The 22,115-nt window shown below is 47.1% G+C and overlaps 1 protein-coding gene across 11 annotated transcripts in view; it reads left to right on the top strand.

Annotated features, from left to right (window-relative positions):
* Positions 1–22,115, top strand: part of Fbrsl1 (fibrosin like 1) — a 75,722-nt gene that overhangs the window by 48,269 nt on the left and 5,338 nt on the right. Inside the window, exons 5-18 of one of the 11 annotated variants that reach the window (XM_059249314.1) lie at positions 488–533; positions 2,172–2,490; positions 2,646–2,863; positions 3,239–3,307; positions 3,478–3,707; positions 4,209–4,259; positions 4,398–4,493; positions 5,135–5,203; positions 5,322–5,351; positions 5,526–5,597; positions 7,089–7,218; positions 8,966–9,043; positions 9,253–9,336; positions 9,508–9,712. In XM_059249314.1, the coding sequence (XP_059105297.1) occupies positions 488–533; positions 2,172–2,490; positions 2,646–2,863; positions 3,239–3,307; positions 3,478–3,707; positions 4,209–4,259; positions 4,398–4,493; positions 5,135–5,203; positions 5,322–5,351; positions 5,526–5,597; positions 7,089–7,218; positions 8,966–9,043; positions 9,253–9,336; positions 9,508–9,712 (1,697 nt within the window). Of the gene's footprint in view, positions 1–487; positions 534–2,171; positions 2,491–2,642; positions 2,864–3,238; positions 3,403–3,477; positions 3,708–4,208; positions 4,260–4,397; positions 4,494–5,134; positions 5,204–5,321; positions 5,352–5,525; positions 5,598–7,088; positions 7,219–8,965; positions 9,044–9,252; positions 9,337–9,507; positions 9,713–22,115 lie in introns of all 11 variants that reach the window. The other 10 variants (XM_059249313.1, XM_059249316.1, XM_059249319.1 and 7 more) reach the window with 10 other exon arrangements.

The raw sequence follows: 22,115 nt of genomic DNA, 5'->3' as shown, positions 1-22,115 counted from the left end.
AATGGGCACATCTCCCACCTGGTACGTGAATGTAGCCTGGCACATTTGTAGACGACAAGGTCAAGCCAAATGTCACAGGGTTGCACATCTGTGAATGGGTGGTTCCTCTTCCCTCTCTAACTCTAAGCAGTGGCACTGTGCCCTGTGCTGGACAGGAGAGGTATGCAGTAAGGACTCTTCTCCTTTCTCTGCCTTCAGCCTGTGCCCGAGACCCAGCAGAGTCCTGAGCACAGAGATGGGCTACCTGCCAGTCTGGTGCCATTCTCAGCTCATTCCACACAAGGCCGCCATGCATGCCCCATTTTTGAGGAAGTCCATTGCTCTAAGTGGAGAGGAGCCTTATGAACATTGTAAACAAGTGTGCACACTGCCAAGTCCAGGACTGTGTCTTCCTCAGAAGTGTGTAGTACACCAGGGATTGGGTTCTGCTGGGGTGATGGGTAATAGTCACTCAGCTCCAGCCTGTTAGCCTCTTCTCTCTCCTCAGGCATCTGTAGGCTCTGAGAAGCTCTTTGCCCCGGCACCCGACAAAGGTAAGTGCATCCCCAGCCCAGCTCCTGGGTCTCAGTTGTAGAGACTCAAGAGCAGTAGGAGCCTTGGGAGGGTCTGTTTATCTCATTGGGTAGGGATGGTGGTCAAGAGACAGTGGGGCAAAGAGAGCAGCCTTAATGTGAGGGACAGCTTCTACTGACAACTCCAGGCATCAGAAAGAGGTGGGCATCAGTGCATGCATACATGGCTGCATGAATGCATGTTAATGCATGCTGCAGCCAAGGGAGTAAGTAGTCAAGTCAGGTGGACAAGTGTCAACCCTGGGGCAAGTCCTTGTAGAACCTTAATCTTGTCTATAAAATGGGGTCATGAGAGCTGTGCCTTGTGGCACAGGCCTCTCTTCCCAGCTACTTGGGAGGCTAAGATAGGAGGATTAAAATTTGAGGCCCATTGTGGGCTACAGAGTGAGTTCACGACCATATGGGTGACTTAAAGCAACCCTGTCTCACAATAAAAAGTCAAAGAGGGCTAAAGAGATAGCTCAGTGGTAGAGCACTTGCTTAGCATGTTCAAGACTTAGCTCCCAACACCAAAAGCAAGAGCTAGTGAGAGGGCTCAGTGGTCAGTGCTGCAGCCTGAAGACCTGAGTCCACGTGACAGAGGAGAGAACTGACCCCCACAAGTTGTCCTGAGCTCCACATGTCACCACGGCATGTGCACACATGAGCTCATGCATACAATGTGAAGGAAAATATTTAAAGAAAAGCAAGGGAGCTGGACAGAGTAGCAAATGCCTTTAGTTCTAGCACTTGGGAGACAGGTGGGGAGATATCTTGTGTTGAGGCCAGCGCGGTCTACAGAGCAAGCTCCAGGACTATATAGAGAGACCCTGTCTCAAGAAAGAGAGGGAGAGAGGGAAGAAAATGGGGAGAAGAGAGAGAAAGAGACAAGGAGCTGGAGAAATGGCTCAGTGGTTAAGAAATTATACTGCTCTATCAGAGGACTGGAGTCTGGGTTCCAACACCCATGTCAGGCAGTTCACAAATGCCTGTAACTCCATCTCTGAGGGGTCCACTGCCTCTTCTCTCCCTCAGACACTTGCACTCACATATGTCCATACAAAGACACATACCTTAAAAGCACCTAATTTAAAAAAATACTTTTTTTTTTTTTTTTTAAAGAAGGGGCTAGAGAGATTAAGAGCACTGATTGCTCTTCCAAAGGACTAGGTTCGATTCTTAACACCCACATGGTGGCTCCCAACCATTTGTAGCTCTAGTTCCAGGTGATCTGTTGCCCACTTGTGGCCTCCACAGGCAATTTGGTGGTGTACAGGTATACATGCAGCCACTCACTCACTCACATGAAATAAAGATAAGGAAGAAAAACAAACCTCACAGCAACTTTAAAAATGGGGTTATTATAGCCTTATACCATGGCCTTACTTTGGGGCCTAGAATTCTGGAGTTATGAAAAGGACCTGGGGCTGGGCACCTGGGAGGAGGACGCCACACATCTGAGCTCACCTGTGTGACCTCAGGTAATGAACATACATGACTTATTTCTGTTCATGGTTCCCCATCGAATATAGGGGTCATCACAGGACCTTTAGCACCGTGGCAGGTGGTGCTTGGGCACATAAGACCAGGTCTAACAACACACCTACCCTTTCTCTGCAGGCTCTGGAAGAGGTGAGAAGTCAGAGGCCAAGGCGGGGGCAGTGCCCAAGGTGTCAGGCCTGGAGCGCAGCCGTGAGCTCAGCACCGAGTCTTTCCTGCCTGCCACAGCACCGGCGCCCTCAGGACCTCCGCCAGGAGCTCGGGCCAGCCCCCTGGTGAAGAGGGAAGCCCCCATAGTACCTCACCACGTCCCGCAGCCACCGCTCACCCCGCAGCATCGCGGCTCACTCCCAACACACGTGCCTCTGTCCTTGGGCGCCTTTGTGGGCCCTGGCTCTGGCCAGGTGGCACCCAATAGCCTGCACCTGCACAGCCTCAGGTAGGGAGTGGGTGAGACTGTCCTGGGGTGGGGCTGTGACTTCTACCCACCTCAGGAGCCCCACTGGGAGCCTGCTGACCCTGGAAAGGGGGTGTGGCTACGGGACATCAGGTTCTGAGAGAAAGGATGCCACTGAGTCCTGTGTCCCGCAGCAGGAGCAGCAGCACGGTCAGCGGCACCCCTCTGGGCCTGGCGAAGCACGTGACACTGTCGCCACACGGCCCCGGCCCCCACCTGTCTACCTCACACCTGGCGCTCAGGTCCCAGGCGCAGCACCAGCACCACGCCGCGGCAATGTTCGCTGCCCCCGCAACACTGCCCCCGCCCCCGGCATTGCCTGCCAGCAGCCTGGTCATCCCAGGACACCCCGCCGGTAGGTATTACGCCCAGGGGTGCATGCTTAACCTTGATGGGGCCCTGGGACAAGACGGAAGAGGTGAAGATCTCAGGAGGTTCGTGGGCTGACCATTTCCCGGGGGTTGGGTCTTAGCGGACTCACAGGTCATGCGCAGGGAGCCCCGACCATGCCTTTGCTGCTCCCGACTTCCAGAAGACCCTGAGTGGGGCACAAGTGCCTACCTTTACCTCTGGCTGGAACTTTCACTAATTTTTTAATCTCTGGAGGATTTCCAAATGGAGTCAGCCAGCCATCCTGCAGGGAACAGGAACTCTGCCTGAGGGCAGGTATCCCAGCCCTGACCATGGGCCACGTGGGACAGGGCTCACCAACTTCTCTCCTTGCCTCTAGATGCCAGCCTGTTGATCTCATTCAACCAGCCAATCATGTATTGCCAGCCTCATTCGGGGATTCTGATTGGTACTTGGTCACAGGCTCCTCTCTTACCTCCACCCCTGGGCCCGCACGTAGTGAGCGGCCACCACGGCTTGGCCTGCCGACCCCGGGAGTGCCAGGTGACTATCCGCCTCGCCCCACTGGGAGCCCGCGGCCGACGTGCCTCTCCGTCTCTCTCTCTTTTTCTCTTGTAGATCACGAACTGCTCAGGCAAGAGCTGAACACGCGGTTTCTGGTGCAGAACGCCGAGCGGCCTAGCGCCTCCCTGGGCCCGGGGGCTCTGCTGCGGGCCGAGTTCCACCAGCACACACACCAGCACACGCACCAGCACACACACCAGCACACACACCAGCACCAACACACATTTGCTCCCTTCGCGGGGCTGCCCCCGACGCCGCTCATGCCGCCCACCGCACCCTTGCCGGTGCGTAGGCCTGAGTGCTGGCTGCTGGCGGGGCGGGCTGGGTGGGACAGGCCGCTGCACACACAGACGCACACTCATTCTCACGCACATAGGCCCTGAGCAGGCACTCCCGGTGTCTCCTGCCTGTGCATGTGTAGACCCCACTGCCATGCTGGGTCTTAGGCCTGACACCAGGTCTGGAGCCTAGACGGGACTGGCTGCCAGGACCAGTCTGTTCAGCTCTCTGTGTGTCCCGTAGTCCATTTCCTCTTTGTCAGCAGAATGGGTTGTCCACAGCTTTCGCACCCTACCTCCACAGCCCGGGCTTCATGCCTCCTTCTCTACCTAGAGCCTCCGCTGGACACACACAAACCTCTCTGAACCAGGAGCCTGGGCCCCAGCGGGCCCGAGGCCAGTGCTCAAGGAGCCAGCTGACACCAGGCCAGCTGCGGGTGGATTCTGGGCCAATGGAGGGCACCAGGCCTGTACCGGAAGTCTCACCCGTGCTTTCTTCCCTTGCAGTTTGACAAGTTCTCACCCAAGCTGGATAGCCCCTACTTCCGACATTCCAACGTGAGTCCCTGTGCTTGGGGTGTGGGGAAGCTGCAGGTTTTTTGGTGCTCCCTTCTGGATGCTGAGGTTGGGAGAGGCAGTGCTCAAGGGCCCTCCACCATGGGGCCCACAGCCCAGAACTCTGTCTCTCTCTTGCAGCTCTTCCCGCCCTTCCCTCCCACAGGCCCTGGGCTGCCCACCCTGCTTGCACACCCTGGCCCCTTTGGGTCCCTGCAGGGCGCTTTTCAGCCCAAGGTACAGCTGTTCCTGGCAGGGAGGTGACTGGCAGGTGGGTGGGTCTAGGGCATGGGGCAGGGCTACAGAGTAGCTCCAGTTTTTATTGCAACCTGGTCTTAGATTAATGAGCCACCCCTGCTGGTTGGGGGCCTGTTTGCAGTCAGCCTGCGCCTGAGCAGCGCTGGAGTTGCCCACTTGACATGGCATCCAAACCCATCATCTTACCCAAGAGGGAAGAGCCAGGAGCTGAGCAGAGAGGTTCCATGGCCTCTCCCTCCAAACAGGGAACGTGGGCCCCATCTCACTTAAGCCCACCTGTGTTCGTGCAGCAGCTCCCCAAGTCTCCAGGGTTAAGGACCCGGTTGCGGCCTTCCCCAAATACTGTCTTATCCATGGTATGTAGGTGCCACATTCTCACAGTGAGGCAGTCGCTATCCCCAGTGGTGTCATAAGCCAGTCTTCCTGCCTTGGCAAACCCTTTTGAATAAAGGAGAGGTGGTCCTGTGATGAGACTGAGGTATAACAGTGCCCAGGGTCCCACCAGCAGACCGAAGCACGGTCCATCCCAGAACTTGGGACTCCCAAGAGGCCTCCTGCGTCCTTCCTCCTCAGCATATGGGTTGCTCATGCTCTTTCTCCCTCTCCCCCTGCGCCTTCAGACTTCAAACTCAATCGAGATAACGGGCCGGGCCAGTGCGGTTCACACTTTCCTGCAGAAAGCCCCTGGGGTAGGTGTTGACATTCACCCATGTAGTTGGCAGCATACACTCAGGTGCTGTCTCTCCCAACCCTGAGCCTGTGCTCCCAAAGAGCCTGGACATGACCCAGCTCTCCTGTTCATCACAGGTGTCTGATCCATACCGGACAGCAGTCAGGGTGAGTGAGTGCATGTTGGGAAGAGGAGTTGGAAGCACACCCAGGGCTGTGGCTGGGAAGGACTCCTGTTCTCTCCTGGGTGGCCTTTGGGTGGTCCTGATGGTAGGAATCTGGGGAAGATGAGGCCTGGGAAGAGGTGCTGGGCTCTCTGAGCACATCCTGGTCCTGCCACAGAAACCAGGGAAGTGGTGTGCGGTACACGTGCAGATCGCCTGGCAGATCTACCACCAGCAGCAGAAGATGAAGGTGAGGCCGGGCCAGGCGGGTGCACTGCTGGGGCCTCCCTGGTGGGGCCATTTGGGAGGACTCTAGGGTGTGTGATAAGAGGCTCTGGCCAGCTCCAAGGTTGCAATGAGGAGGACTCATGGAACTGCCGGGGAGGAACCTGGGTTGGGAAGACAATGCAAAGACCAGGGATGAGGCCCACATGCATGTGCACAGGTGTCTGATGGGCAGATGATAGGTGGGGCTGGGAGTAGGAGAGGGTCTTTACAATCAGGACAGTAGTCTGCAATACAGATGTTACCCATGATGCACTGGACCTTTGTGTGCAGTTGTAAAAATCATTATCTCCTAAAAGACCTTAAAGAAGTCAACAGGAAGGGACTCGTGAGAGCTGTTTATATTTCAGTGCACATGCTTAGGTGGAGGTGGACAGGTACTTGCAGTGTGGATTTCCAGGACAGGAGTGGTAAAATTTAGGGTGTGCCCACAGTGATTCCTGAGTGATCCCTGGTGATACCTTGGGGGATAAGGGCTTGGTTCTCACTCAGCTAAGATTAATTTGTGACCCTGGTTGGATTGGCAGCTATAGACATAATAAGGTCTACACACCTTGCACTTGTCCCCACCTAGCACAGAGCACTCCAAATGGTGATGTGCAAACACCACCCTCACACACTCAGTAACATACTTTAGAAAGTGGGAGAAACGTGAGCCCTCAAATGCTGGCCATAGCAAGGTTTGACAGGACAGGTCTTACAGGCAAGGGTAAGACAGTGACCTTGTCCTTGTGGTCTTCAGAGTCACAGTCAGTGCAGTCTCTGGCCACAGAGCCCTCAAGGGATGGCCAACACAAAGGAGGATAGGCACCTCAGGTCTATATAATTTTAATAGGGTCATGGTTTGTGTGTGTGTGTGTGCGCGCATTTGCACATGTAATGCATGTGTGCCATGGCATGCATGTGGCAGTCAGAGGACAACTTGTAGGAGTTGGATTTCTCTTTCTACCATGCGGGTCCTAAGGTTTGAACTGAGGTCCTCAGGCTTGGTGGCAGGAACCTTTACCTGCTAAGCCATCTTACTACTGTAGATTCCTGTTTGGAAAACAAGCGTATTTGGAACAACTTAGGTCTGTGGATATGCTTTTCCAACTGAATTTTGTGACTCTAAATGAAGATATTTTCTGTGAAATGATACATGCAAATATGCTATATAAAGAGGATACCCGATTGAAAGCTATGATATAAAAGTGGAGCGTGTCATTGTGACTCATGTCATTGTGACTCCATGCATTGCATACTATACCATAGTAAGGTTTTGGTTTTTTTGTCCCAGATGAAACCCACTAAATCTTCCTTTCCTTCCCCTTACCTGGGGCTGCCAGAACATGGACAGTTCCTCAGGAGGCGCCTCCAGTGAAGTCCCTGCATAGTTCAGGCCACCAGTTGAGGCTTTACCTGGAGCAATGGCCAAGCCCCTGCACACAGCCCTGGCACACACTCTGTCCCCCTGCAGATGCAGCTGGACCCCCACAAGCTGGAGGTTGGCACAAAGCTGGACCTGTTCAGCCGGCCTCCTGCCCCAGGCATGTTCTCTGGGTTCCACTACCCACAGGACCTGGCCCGGCCCCTCTTCTCCAGCACAGGTAAGACCAAGGGTAGCTAGGATCAGGGGTCTGAGTGGGGTCAAAACATCCATCTTATCCTGTGTTGGGAGTAAGAGAACTCTCCAGGGCCCTTGCTCAGTGTTTTTTATATCTTCTGCTGGTCCCAGGCCCAAGTCCCCAAACTTCCCAAAGCCAGCCCATGTACCCTGGGACCCTGGTGCTAGTTCATAGAGGCCCTAACCAGTGTGTATCACCTGGGCCTCTACCCCACATTACTGGATGCTTGGTGACCTGGTCCCTCCTCATCTTGGCATCCCTCATCATTGGGGCCTTATCTTATCTAAGCTCAACACACTCAGGACAGTATCTTGTTTGTCTCCACATGCAGGGAGCTGTTCCCAACAGCCTGTGTCCCAGCCTTCCCTAAGTGCATGTCGTGTAGAGTTCTGTGCTTTCAGCCCTGGGAGCCCTTTGCAACAAGACTCGATGCCCAGGGTTTATTGGGGACTCCTGCCTGACATATATTCAAACCCCAGGTCTCCAGAAAGAAAAAGAGACTCAGCATGATAAAGTCTGGACACAGTTTGTGCTACATTTCAGTTTATGGGCATAAAAGGAACTTCTCAAACTCAGAATCTGAGCCCAGATATTGGTAGACAAGTTGAGGGCCAGCATCAATTTCAGGCCTCTCTGAGAATGTTATTTCAGCCTGTGTGTATGCACACATGTGTGCATAGACACGTGTGAATACTGTCTGCCTTTCCCTCTGCAGGATCCCTCTTCTTCCACAAGCAGATCTCGGGTCTGTCACCTCAAAGCACCATCTACCCTAGACCTTTTCTTTTTATTTACTTATTTGTTTGTTTTAGTGGGGTTTTGAGGCAGGGTTTTTCTGTGTAACAGTCTTGGCATCTGCTTTGTAGACCAGGCTGGCCTCAAACTCACAGAGATCCACCTGCCTCTGCCTTCTGTGTTCTGGGACTAAAGGCGTGCACCACCACCGCCCAGCTAAGTTCTCCATTTCTTAAACCTGCCTAGTGTCCACTAGACATTTGATATTTTTTTTTACTGAGACTGAGTTGAAACTACAGGAAAGGAAATTTATTCCTTTCTGGTATTATCTTCTAACCCATCAACAGGGTATATAAGAGTTATACGCCTGTAATCCTAGCACTTGGGAGGCAGAGGCAGGTGGATCTCTGTGAGTTTGAGGCCAGCCTGGTCTACAGAGCTAGTCCAGGACAGGCTCCAAAGCTACAGAGAAACCCTGTCTCGAAAAACAAAAAAATAAAAATAAAATAAGAGTTATAGAAACATTCATGGGTGTTTTGTTTCTTAATCATTACTTGTTTTAAAATTCCATTTAGATAGAAAATAGAATTTGTACCCAAGACTATGGACCCAAGACCACCTGCCTCCCTTGGGTTAAGCCAGGATCATTTTGAGCTCCATTTTAAACCCTGGGGTAGCTACCTTGGGGATCAGTCCCATTGTGGCTCACTTACTTGGGCCTTCCCTCTCAGTTTTTATCCACATCTTGGCTTCTTTCTCTGGGGAGCTCTGCTTCAGTCAGTACCACTGCCCCTGCCTACCTTGCGGCCCCAGATCTGGAGAGCCGACTAAATTCCAACCTCATGATCTAACTACACACCTGTAGAGTGATGTAGAGGTGAGAGGATGGGAGATGGAGGCTCCCAAAGTAAATTGGCTCCACCTGTGACCCACCACTAGCAGCAGGCGGTCCCAGGTCTGGGGGCTCTTGTCAACCTGGCTACCCTCCACCTAGGTGCCGCTCATCCAACCACCAACCCGTTTGGACCCTCAGCTCATCATGGCAGCTTCCTGCCCACTGGTCATCTGACAGGTACGTGACCGAGAAGCCTAGATGCATCTTCCACAGACCTCAAGGAGGGATGTGAATGGGTGGGAAGGAGGTCCCACGACCTCTCAGATCAATATGGGTGGCACCTGCCCAGACTAAGAAGCTCCTCCTGGGCCACCCTTTCAGTCTGGGGCAGGGTGGAAGCCTTGCAGATTCCTGACCCCTTGTTGCCTTCCCCTCACCCCCTGCAGACCCCTTCAGCAGATCCAGCACCTTTGGAGGCCTGGGGAGCCTGGGCAGCCACGCTTTTGGAGGTCTGGGCAGCCACGCACTGAGTGAGTGACGGGCCACATCCATTCCACTGCCCCTTACCCTCCTGTCTTGCACACTGACCTTCCTCTAGGTTAAGGCTTCTCACAGCCTGTTAGGGTTGGGCAATGCGCAGTATTGAGGGGCATCTTGTCCAGCTCACACTCCTGGCCCTCTGTCCTCATCTCCCACTTCAGCACCAGGGAGCAGCATCTTTGCCCCCAAGGAGGGCACAGCTTTGCTTGGCCTGCCCAGCCCCCATGACGCCTGGAACCGGCTGCACCGGGCACCACCTTCCTTTCCTACCCCGCCCCCATGGCCCAAGCCAATGGATACAGAGCGCTTCTCAGCCCTGACCAACCACGACCGAGAGCCTGACAAGGGCCAGGAAGAGCATGAGCGGTGAGTTCATCTGGCCCTGAGACTCTCTACCTGGTTTGGTTTCTTACCTGTCTAGTCTGTTAGATCGGGATTGATCAAAGAAATGACATGAAAATAAAGGAGACTGACTTCTATAGAAGCAGATTGTCCATTGGAGTGGAGACTGCACACAGGCAGAAAAGGGAACTTTTGAGGTAGAAGATTCCATCTGCAGATCGATTCTCTTTCATTCTTAAAGTTGTAAATACCAACAGAGGTTGATATGGGGACCTTGTCAGGAGCTCCCGGCTCCATACTGCCTGCGCTTGTTCTCAGCTTACCTGTCCAGAGTTTCTCAGCTCACCCGAGGCTTTTAGGTCCATTTACCCTTCACTCCAGACTCCAAGAACAAATACGGGGTGGGGTGGGGTGGAGGGGTGGACAACAACAAGATATCCTCTTTAATTTTGGCAGCCAAAGAAACGAGTTGGTCCTGAAGGATATTAAGCTGATCTGAAATTTCTTCTTTTTTTTTTTTTAAGATTTATTTATTATGTATACAGTATTCTGTTTGCGTGTATCCCTGCAGGCCAGAAGAGGGAGCCAAATCTCATTACAGATGGTTGTGAGCCACCATGTGGTTGCTGGGAATTGAACTCAGGACCTCTGGAAGAACAGCCAGTGCTCTTAACCTCTGAGCCATCTCTCCAGCCCCGATCTGAAATTTCTTTAAGGTTTTATGAGAGTTGGCCAGACAGAAGTTAATGCAGTTCAGCTATTATTCTGATTTCTAAAAGAAAAAATGCCCAGAATGGCAAGAAGGATGAGTTGGATGATCCATCAGTCCCTTTTTAGAGGTCATCTGACTGCTGTTAGGGGTTTGGTACACAGACCACCTAACTGCCTTATAGCTGGCAAAGGGGGCCTGTAACAGCAGCTAAGAGTGCCTCCGAGAAGGGTCAGTCTAAGGGGCCACATAAAACTCAGCAGGTGGCAAAGGTCCAGAACATAAGACAGATGTTTGGTGACAGCATGCATCCTTGGACTGTGGTATATGAGTGAGGTAGCATTTGTAACAAAAAAGTGAGGCTGCTAGTACTATTTAGTTCTTACTGAGAGTACAGTTAAATAGTTGAGCATTTTTGCCCTTATTAGAAGAAGTGAACAGGCAAGAAAACCATCTCAAGGACCCTTGGCGGGCTTTGTCAGAGGTGTTAGCAAGATCGATGATTTTTGTCACTAGTCAGTTACAGGACGTAAGGCCACTGGTTTGATGGGAAACTTCACACATTTGTCATTGGCCAGCATAATTTCAGAATCAGCCATCAGATCTCCTTTTTTACAACCTTGTGGGAAACATTAAGAGACAAAGTTAGCCAGGCGGTGGTGATGCATGCCTCCTCCCAGCACTCGGGAGGCAGAGACAGGCAGATCTGTGTGAGTTCGAGGCCAGCCAGGTCTACAAAGAGTTCCAGGACAGCTGGAGCTGTTACACAGAGAAACCCTGTCTTGAAAGACAAAAAGCAAAACAGACAAATGTAGCTGGAGAATTTCTCTCCAGCTCCCGCCACCAAGTCCCGCCAGTTCCAGAGCCCACTTATAAAATAAACACACAAACTCTTACATTATTTAAACTGCTTGGCCATTAGCTCAGGCCTGTCACTGTCTAGCTCTTACTCTTATATTTAGCCCATTTCTATTAATCTTTACTTTGCCACATGGCTCATGGCTTACTGGTACCTTACATCTTCCTTCTCCTCGCGGCGGCTCCAGGCAGTCTCCCCCTCTCAGCCTTCCACTTCCCAGAATTCTTTTCCTTGTCCCGCCTATACTTCCTGCCTAGCCAATGGCCAATCAGTGATTTATTTACTGACCAATCAGCAACACACTTGACATACAGACCATCCCACAGCACTTCCCCTTTTCTTTTCTTAAAAAGGAAGGTTTTAACTTTAACATAGTAAAATTACATATAACAAAACAATTATCAAGCAAGAATTATAGTTACAATATTAAAGAAGAGATCCTATCTATCTTATATTTGTAAGTTTAAGGTTTTATATCTAACTTATCTTTTATTATCATTAAGGAAAATTGTAAGTATCTAGTCTTTAACCACATCAAAGACCTCAGAAGGATATAACACTGCCTGAGAAATGGGAGAAGGATGCAAGCAACTTTTGGGAGTCTTGCAGGGTAGACAGAGACAGCTGAGCCTGGACAGTCATGCAAAGTTTTCTTGTAAAGTTGGGGCATCTGTCTTCAGCCCACAGGCCTAGAGTCTCTTATTCACTTTTTTCTGTGTCTTGTAGAATGTCTGGCAGTTTTCTCTGCAAAGCAGGAACCTGAAGGACCATTTTGTCAAGCAAAGTTCAGTGGTCACCTTTCTATGGGTCCTGCATGTCCAGTTGATCAAGCAGTCCAGGCAAGAACAGTTTCTTGCCCAAATGGCTATTTTTGTCAAGGTGAAGATAAACTCCATATGGAGTGTCTTCGATGCCCATCCTCCTCTCTGAAGTAAATCGGTGCTGTCAGGAGCAGACATGTCTCACTGTCCAAAAAGTCTAAACTTTTAAAACATTTTAAATGCCATATTCTGTAGGTCTTTGAAGTGTTTGAAGACTACCTATCTATCTGAAATATAACTATGTATACCTAGAAGACTTAACTAACATGGCTACAAATATGATTATCATAGATGACTAATTATTAATCTATTTTTTAATTATCCATTATAATTTTAAATGAGTTACATAAACATAATACCTCAAACAAGAATAGAAATATATATACAGTATAACAAAATTAAGTTTAAACTTGTATCAATAAACTAAAATCTATAGCAATGTAAAACATTTTAAACAAGTTGTTACTCTTTAAAAGTAGGTTCATTAATCTACCCTTTCATCCTATCATATCTAAACTATCCCCCTTTTTGTTTTAGAAAGAGATTGTATTTATAATCAACCTGATTTAAATAAAAATATTGTTTTTTCTCTGTCCCACACCAGAGGGCTCTTCTGATTTGGGACACAAGAATCTCTTAACCATTTTTTTTTTTTTTTTTTTGAGCAATATGTCTGGGTTTAGAGGGGGAGTGAGCCAATTCCATCTCTAAAGCCAGCTTGGTATATTTGGGAATTTGGGCGTAGCTTCTCTTACTACTTCCTGCTGGAGGGGGGCGCTGTATCTTCTGGAGACAGAAAGAAAATTTTAGGATCATGGAGTAGTCCGTGAGGCTGTATATCTGAGCCAGTTGACTTGAAACCATTCTGGATGTTGAATCATCTGGGCCATGGTGTCATTGGAGACCTTTCAGGGGGTCTTGGCTGGTCAAACCTGATGTATCTTAATCTGGAACAAATCCATAGTCTCTGGCTTTCTGTGGAAACAAGAGCAGAGACTCTTTTCCAAAGCAACATATCCTTATATCCAAATTTTGAAGTCAAGGTACCTTTAAAATATACATTTTGGCATAACTCAACAGCTTTTACAATCAAATGTTTTTCTGCAGTTACGAATATCAAAGAGAACATAATCCAGATTCTCTGTGTGGTAGTCATCTTTACGTGGCTTATTTTTTTATATTAGCTTGAGCCTATTCCTTTTAAACTGCAGCCTTCTAAGCCTGAAACGGCGCAGTGGCTGCTGGCTCCGCCCACTTCAGCTTCCCAACATGGCGGTGGTCCGCTTTCCGCCAGCTCTGGGAGCCATAACTCTCAGAAATAGTGGGTCTACATTTTTACCAAAGTAGCGTGTAGCCCAGAAACCTCTTTTTTTGTTTTGTACTAGCAAAGGCTAAATCCACCACACAGTTTAATGTGCTACTTGCAGAGGCCTCATTCCCACCATACTGCAGGTCGAGAGCGCACGCTAGGAACCCGCCAGTAGCTCAAACCGGCAGCTGCCGCTTATTTGAGAGAGACAATTAGGAAGCTGTTTTTAGGTCCGTTTTAGAATCTTTTTTCTAAGTTTTTAGGTGGAAACTCTTGCCACCACGTTGGACGCCATTTGTAGCTGGAGAATTTCTCTCCAGCTCCCGCCACCAAGTCCCGCCAGTTCCAGAGCCCACTTATAAAATAAACACACAAACTCTTACATTATTTAAACTGCTTGGCCATTAGCTCAGGCCTGTCACTGTCTAGCTCTTACTCTTATATTTAGCCCATTTCTATTAATCTTTACTTTGCCACATGGCTCATGGCTTACTGGTACCTTACATCTTCCTTCTCCTCGCGGCGGCTCCAGGCAGTCTCCCGCTCTCAGCCTTCCACTTCCCAGAATTCTTTTCCTTGTCCCGCCTATACTTCCTGCCTAGCCAATGGCCAATCAGTGATTTATTTACTGACCAATCAGCAACACACTTGACATACAGACCATCCCACAGCAAACAACAACAACAAAAACAGAAAGAGAGAAAGTTAATGAGGAAAGTTTTTTAATGTAGTTTTGTTTGGTAAGGTGAAATATAATTGTACAACTGTCTGAACCATGCACCAGAGCCCTGTAGCAGGATAACTGTGACCAGCTGTTTATTGCATCAGACTCCTACATAAAGAACAAGAGAAGTCAGTCAAAGTCAGCATCTAACTGACAATTTAAAAGAGATGTTGAATCTTCCTGGGTCCCTTTTTTCTAGGATTGTCTACCAATGTCCCAAGGACACCATTTGAGTATCCTGAATAATTTTCCAAGCCTGTAAATTTGATGAAAGAGTACCTGGTAGCCTCCTTAACTCAGGGTGGGTAGGGTCCAGAAAGACACGTCACCTGTGAGAAGAGATAGCGTTCCATAGTTGGTAAAGACAAACTTTAGATTTGACGTCAGTATTTAAGGTGATAGGCCTGTTTGCTCAGCTGTAGATAGACACTGCTGTGCTGAAGTACGCCAAGGGAGGTCTTATCCTATCAGAAAGAGAACTGTTAGTGAGAAATAGTATCCAAATAACATTTCATGTGTTTAAGTGTAATCGCTGAGGACTGCAATCCCTTAAACTGTTAAACACGCTGATCATTTTAATTCTGGCTACACTTTCCTGCTGGATGTTTAACACCATGTCAGTAGCCAAAATTAATTTTTTAAAAAATTGAATTTAATTTTTTTTTTTTTTTTTTTTTTTAATGTATGAGTGTTCTGTCTGCATATATGCCTGAATGCCAGAAGAGGGCATCAGGTCCCATTATAGATGGTTGTGAGCCACCATGTGGTTGCTGGGAATTGAACTCGGGACCTCTGGAAGAGCAGCCAGTGTCCTTAACTGATGAGCAATCTCTCCAGCCCCTAATCTTTGTTTTTGTACTGTCAGGGCTAATTGAAGATCCTGTCCTAAGGGGCCGTCTGGGTGCAGAAGGAACCTCCTGGCTCCTCTAGTCTCTAGTCCATCTACGTCAAAGGCCTTTCCTGACCATTGTTTACTTGGAAGTAAGGAGGAAAGTTTTCCTCTGTGTTGACCTTCCTCTTTCTAGATTGGACACTGGTTAGACTATACCAGATGGGGTCTCCATGGTTTCTCTGAACAAGAAAGCAGGTGACTTCCTATTGTTACAGAACATTTCAAGGGATGTTCCACAGTACCCCAGGACCTAGTTATCCTTGAAAGGCAAGGGGGAGAATATTCTCCGTTTTAGTCCCTCTGGCTATATTAATATATGCCTCCAAATATGGTTTTTTTGTTTAGTTTTTTTTTGGTTTTTCAGAACAGGGTTTCTCTGTGTAGCAGTCCTGGCTGTCTTGGAACGGGCCTTGTAGACCAGGCTGGCCTTGAACTCACAGAGATCTGCCTGCCTCTGCCTCTTGAGTGCTGGGATTACAGGCGTGCGCCACCACCATCCAGCCCAAATATGGTTATTGAATACCCAGATCACATATATCAATCTGGTACTTTTAACTACTATATAATATTTTTAAAAATCTGACATTTTCAATAAACTTTGATTAGACATACATTTTAATTAGTCCTTGTAATTGTTGATCTTTAACCTTAGAAATGTTAATATCATATTTTATCTATAAATCTCATCCTTTGTATACCCTAAATACCACACTGAGACCTTCATAACTTACAAAAACTTTCTAGTTTTCTTTTTCCATTCTGGAGACATCCAGCCATCTTAGCTTTTATATATATAATAATTAAAACATTTTCATCTTTATATCCTTTTAATACCATGAGACATAATGGCATTAACAAATGAATTTCCTATGTGTTATGAGATTTCCCCCCTTCCCCTCCCTTTAGGGGGAAACTAAGCAATGTCTATCTCTTCCTTATAAGTTCCTAATGACAAACTAAAGTTCAATTTCACTAACGTTCACCCTGAAGAAACCAGTGAGTTTTTTGAGGTTACTTACAGAGAATTGGTAAGGGCTTGCTGATGGGTGACTCAGAAGCAGTCACTGAAAAGTCTTTACTCGGTATGTGTGAGGGCTCTTTTTACAGGCACATAGATGGATCCTCTGCCCTTTGTCTACATAAAATTGGCTGGGATAGTGTCTTAGTTACTGTTTTATTGCTGTGACGAAACACCGTGACCAATGCAACTTATAAAAGAAAGGATTTAATTGGGGCTTGCTTAAAGTTTCAGAGGATTAGTCCATTATCATCATGGCAGGGAGCATGGCCGCAGGGAGGCCTGGTGCTGGAGCAGTAGCTGAGAACTGCATCTGATTAGCAAGTAGCAGGAAGAGAGAGAGAGTCCAAGACTGGGCCTGGTGAGGGCTTTGAAGCCCCCAAACACCCTCCCAGTGACACACCTCCTCGACCTTCCCAGACAGTTCTACCAACTGGGGATTGAGCATTCGAATATATTTGGATATATGGGGGCCATTCTCATTTGAACCACCACACATGGCCTGTTTATCTCCTCTTTTTGTGAAGGAGAATTGACATTTAAGAAGTCCCACTATGGGCCAGGCCGTGGTGGCGCACACCTTTACTTCCAGCACTTGGGAGGCAGAGCCAGGCGGATCTCTGAGTTCAAGGCCAGCCTGGTCTACAAGCAAGATCCAGGACAGACACCAAAACAACACAGAGAAACCCTGTCTTGGAAAACCAAAAAAAAAAAAAAAAAAAAAAAAAGAAAAGAAAAAGAAGTCTCACTATGATTATTTTAGGCCAGCAGGGCAAAAGGGATGAAGACGGCAGTGATTTAACATAGAAGATAGGTCAGAAACCCTATATTCTAAGAAATAGATACTAGGGGTTTTTTGTTGTTGTTTGTTTTTCAAGACAGCGTTTCTCTGTGTAGCCCAGGCTGTCCTGGAACTCACTCTATAGACCAGGCTAGCCTCAAACTCAGATATCTACCTGTCTCTGCCTCCTGAGTGATGGGATTAAAGGCGTGGGCTACCACTGCCCGGCCGTTTGTTTTTAAAAAGGTAGTAGTGGTCAAAAGTATACTTTAAATGTTTTCATTTCTATATACATTCATTCATATACAAAATGTATTCAAAAGCATAGATATGAGTTACTCTTATGTAAAGGGAGGGCAATTGTCTAATAGGAAGATACATCCTGAAGTAAGAGTAATCATCTCTTGAAACATTAAATTGTTAAATTATTTTCAATTATGTGTATGGGTTTGTCTGTGGGTAGGTATGCACATGTGAGTGTAGGTGCCCTTAGAGGGCTGAGGTGTCAGATACCTCTGGAACTGGAGTTGTGGGCCACCTGATATGGATGCTAGGAATCGAACTCTGGTCCTCTTAAAGAATAGTATGTGCTCTTAATCTCTGAGCCACCTCTCCAGCAATGTGTTATTTATCTCTTAGTTATTTATATCCTCAATAGGGCCATGTTATAGAACCAGAATTAAGATAAGGATTAAGGAGATAATATCTTGACTATATCTTATCCTTAAAAGCAGATTTTAAATTTAAAAATTCATGTTAATTGCCCAAAGAAAGACTCAGGGTCATTAGGTATCTCTATTTGTTTTACCTATGTGATCACATTGATTAAATATATTTTTGTCTTTTATCATTATTTTGTTTCTTTTTTTTTTTTTTTTTTTGATTTTTCGAGACAGGGTTTCTCTGTGTAGTTTTGGTGCCTGTCCTGATCTCACTCTGTAGACCAGGCTGGTCTCGAACTCACAGAGATCCACCTGCCTCTGCCTCCCAAGTGCTGGGATTAAAGGCGTGCGCCACCACTGCCCGGCCATTATTTTGTTTCTTAACATTTTAGTCTTATTATGAACAAAATGAAGTTGGGTCAAGTTTGACAACTTTAGTTTACATGAGTGCTTACATATAAGTCAGTTTGTACTAAGTACATGATATAAAAAACAAATAATAATCATGTAGACAGAGAGTCTATGGATTCATAATCACACATAAGTGTAGCTGAGGTTTTCCTGTGTCCTGGGCTGCCGGCAGTCAGGGCAAATCTCTCCCACTAGCTTCCCCCAAGTAAACACACAGAGACTTAGATTACTTATAAAACTGTATGGCCATGGCAGGCTGTTTGCTATCTGTTCTTATATCTTAAATTAACCCATTTCTGTAAATCTATACCTTGCCACGTGGCTCGTGGCTTACTGGTATCTTACATCATGCTTCTCCTCGTGGTGGCTAGCAGCGTCTTCTGACTCAGCCTTCTTCTCCCCAACATTCTCCTCTTTCTTGTCCCACCTACACTATACTTCCTGCCTGGCTACTGGCCAATCAGTGTTTTATTTATCAATCAGTCATAGTAACATATATTCACAGCATACAGGACATCCCACAACACATAAGATATATTTTAATAAATCCAAATTTTTGAATCTTATTGTTCGTTGGGATTGTTTTTTATAATCCTCTTTGTGAAAGGGAAACTTAGCTTAGAGATCTCGAGTAAACGTATTGTTAGTTCAGGCAGAAACAAAAGCAGATACTTGTGGAACAAAAGAGTATTGGAGGGGGAGAAAAAACATTTTCTCTCAGAGGAAACAGGCCTGGAGATACCAGGCAGAAATAGCAGGCATTGAGACCCAGCAGAGCCTGCCATAGCAGCCCCTTGTTAGGTACAACTTATCTCATGGGTCTCTGTTGGGATCTGTGCTTTAACAATGTTTAGCTCTGGGTCTCCATGAATCTCAAAAGTGTTAGCTACCTTTGTTAGTATGCCAGTGTTGTTCTATTGCTGTGAAGAGACACCATAACCATGGCAACTCTTAGAAAGCATTTAATGGGGGCTTGCTTACAGTTTCAGAGGGTCAGTCCATTATCATCATGGCAGCAAGCATGGTACTAGAACACTAGCTGAGAGCTACATCCTGATCTGCAAGTGGAAGGTGTGAGGGACTAGATTTTAAAACCTCAAAGCTCACGCCCAACTGACAGACTTCCTCCAACAAGGCCACATCTGTGAGCCTGTGGGTTTTTACTCAAACGCCATATTGTACTCCCTGGCCCCCACAGGCTTGTAGCCATATCATAATGAAAAAAATGCATTCAGTCCAACTCCAAAAGTCTCCATAGTCTGTAACAGTCTCAACCCTGTTTAAAAGTCCAAAGTCTCTTCTGAGACTTAAGGTAATCCCTTAACTATAACACCTTGTAAAATCAAAATAACAAAAGCAGATCACATACTTCTAACATACAATGGCAGAGAAAATACATTACCACTCCAGAAGAAGGGAGGGAGCATAGTAAGGAAATACAGCACCAAAGCAAGACCAAAAGCCAGTAGTACAAACTCCAGATTCTGCATCTCCATGTCTGATGTCAAAGCTCTTCAGATTTCCAGCTCCTTCCAGCTTTGTTCACTGCAACACACTTGTCTCTCTTGGGCTGGTTCCATACCCAGTCTGCAGCTCTCCTTGTCAGGTATCCCACAACTGGCATCTCTAACATCTTGAGGTCTCCAATGCAATTCAGGCATCACCTTCACAGCTTCATCCAATGGCCTCTCTGGGTCTCCAGGCAGGGACACCCCTGACATGTGCCTAGCCTCAGCAGCTTAGCCATGGAGGGAGATTCTACAACCCCTTCTTGTATCCTTGACTCTAAAGCCAGAACCACGACATGGCCAAAACTGCCAGGTTCTGCTGTTGGCTTGAGCTGGAACATGGCTCCCTTGTTCAATTACATCTGCATTAGATTTCTGTTTTTAGTGGTTTCCCTCACTGCTTAAGGGTTCCTTTAATTCCTTTTCACAAATTGGAAACTTAGCTGGGTGGGGTCTTTCTGTGAGATCACAGCTGCCTTTATTTCACTTAGCATCAGGCTTTTCTTTAAACTTGTTATCTCCTTGAGCCCTGGACTTAGCTCTGTTACACTTCCTATTTGCTCCTTTTCTCGTCAAACTGTAGATTTCTGTATTTCTCTTTGTCCAGCTTGCATAAAATTTGCACAAGAGTGACCACTAATAAGCACATGACAGTTAATACTAGGCTGTCTTGAAATCTCCTCTGCCAGCACCATTAATTAAAAAACTCTTCAATTTAGCCTCAGGCAAATTTTTAGAACAAGGGCAAAAAGCAGCCTCATCTTTGCCAAAATATCACAGAATGGTCTCTAGGCCACTTGTGAATATTCTTCACAGTTCATATCACCCTCAGCACCATCGTCCATGCTCTTACCAGGATGGCCAGTAAGTCCCGCTTAGAGCATTCAATCACTTTTCTAATCTAAAATCCCAAAGTCTTTCATATTCCTTCAACAAACAGCATGGTCGGGCCTGTCACAGCAATACCCATTCCTTGTACCAACTTCTGTCTTAGTCACTGTTCTATTGATATGAAGAGACACCATGACCACAATTCTTATACAAGAAAGCATTTAATTGAGGGCTTGTTTACAGTTTCAGAGAATTAGCCCATTATCATCATGGTAGAGAGCATGGCACTGGAGCAGTAGCTGAGGGCTACATCCTGATCCGAAAGCAGAGAGAAGAGAGTGAGAGCCTGGGCCTGGCATGGGATTTTGAAACCTCAAAGCCCACCCCAATGACAATTTCTCCAACAAAGTCTCACATATATGAGCAAATGGGGGTCATTCTTATTCAGACCACCACATTGTCAAAATAAAGACAAAACATTAAAATGTATATATATATATGTATGTATATATATACACACACATATATCTATATATAGATATATATGCCTCCTTAGACATCTGATGTTACTAGATTGTTTTGTTTTGTTTGTTTGTTTGTTTGGGTTTTCCAAGACAGGGTTTCTCTGTGTAGCCTTGGCTGTCCTGGAACTCGCTCTGTAGACCAGGCTGGCTTTGAACTCCACCTGCCTCTGCCTCCCAATGCTGGCTGGCATTAAGGGAGTGGGCCACCATCACCCAGCCCAAACAATTAATTAAAGCAAGTTTTTTTTATTCATGTACACAGGCTGTCTCCCCCCTAAGGTGGGTTCTAGAGGTCAGCACTGGACATGGGCAAGATAAGGATTTTTATAGCTCAGAGGAAGGGGCTTTCCAAATGAGGGATTTGGTAGGCAGAGGCAGGGTTACAGGAGCAGAACATAACAAGGTGGTCATAATAACCTTTTGAAACAAAGACATGGTTGCTGTTTCCTGGAACAGGCAGTACAGAACCATTTGTAGTTAGGTTAGAGATGAGGCATAGCCCAATCTTTGAGAAACAGATTTGATCACAAACAGGAAGGAACCTAGATTTTCTTAATTTATTTTTTATTGTATCTCCCTTTGATATTTTGTTTGTCTTTACATCCTGACTGAAGTTTCCCCTCCCAGTCCCTCTCTTCTACTTCCCCGCCTTCATCCATTCCTCCTCCATTTCTCTTCAGAAAAGGGCAGACCTTCCATGGGTATCAACCAGCCATGGTATATCAAGTTGCAGTGAGACTAGGCACCTCCTCTTCTGTTAAGGCTGGATGAGGCAATCCAGTAGGTGAAAGGGTCCCCAAAGCAGACAGGTAAGAGTAAGAGACAGCCCCTGCCCCCACTGTTAGGAGTCCCACAAGAAGACCAAGCTACACAACTGTACTATATATGCAGAGGGCCTATGCCAGTCCCATGCAGGCTCCCTGGCTGTCAGTTCAGTCTCTGTGAACCCCTAGGAACCCAGGTTAGTTGATTCTGTGGGTTTTCTTGTGATGTCCTTGACCCCTCTGGCTCCTACAATCCTTCCTCCTCCCTCTTCCACAGAATTCTCCAAGCTCTACCTAATTCTTTGCATCTGTTTCCATCTGTTGCTGGGTGAAGCCTCTCGGATGACCATTGGGCTAGGCAACAATCTATGAGTATAGCAGAATAACATTAGGGATCATTTCATTGACTTTTTTTTTTTAAGATGGCTTTCAAGCCCAAGATGGAAGCAGGCTGGTTCATCAATTACCTCTATAATTTAACATAAAAGGGCTGCAGTGATCCCCAGAGGACTTAGAAGTACCAGGGAGTTTTATGGATGCTTCTATTTTTGTTGATGCCATGTGATTACATTAACCAAGATGGCAACAAGGTCACATGGCATTTGCCTACTTTA

The sequence above is a fragment of the Peromyscus eremicus genome, chromosome 23, assembly GCF_949786415.1.
Source record: "Peromyscus eremicus chromosome 23, PerEre_H2_v1, whole genome shotgun sequence".
Taxonomy (NCBI): Eukaryota; Metazoa; Chordata; class Mammalia; order Rodentia; family Cricetidae; genus Peromyscus; species Peromyscus eremicus.
Note: the sequence above shows the minus strand (reverse complement) of the source record. Positions and strands in the feature narration are given on the sequence as shown.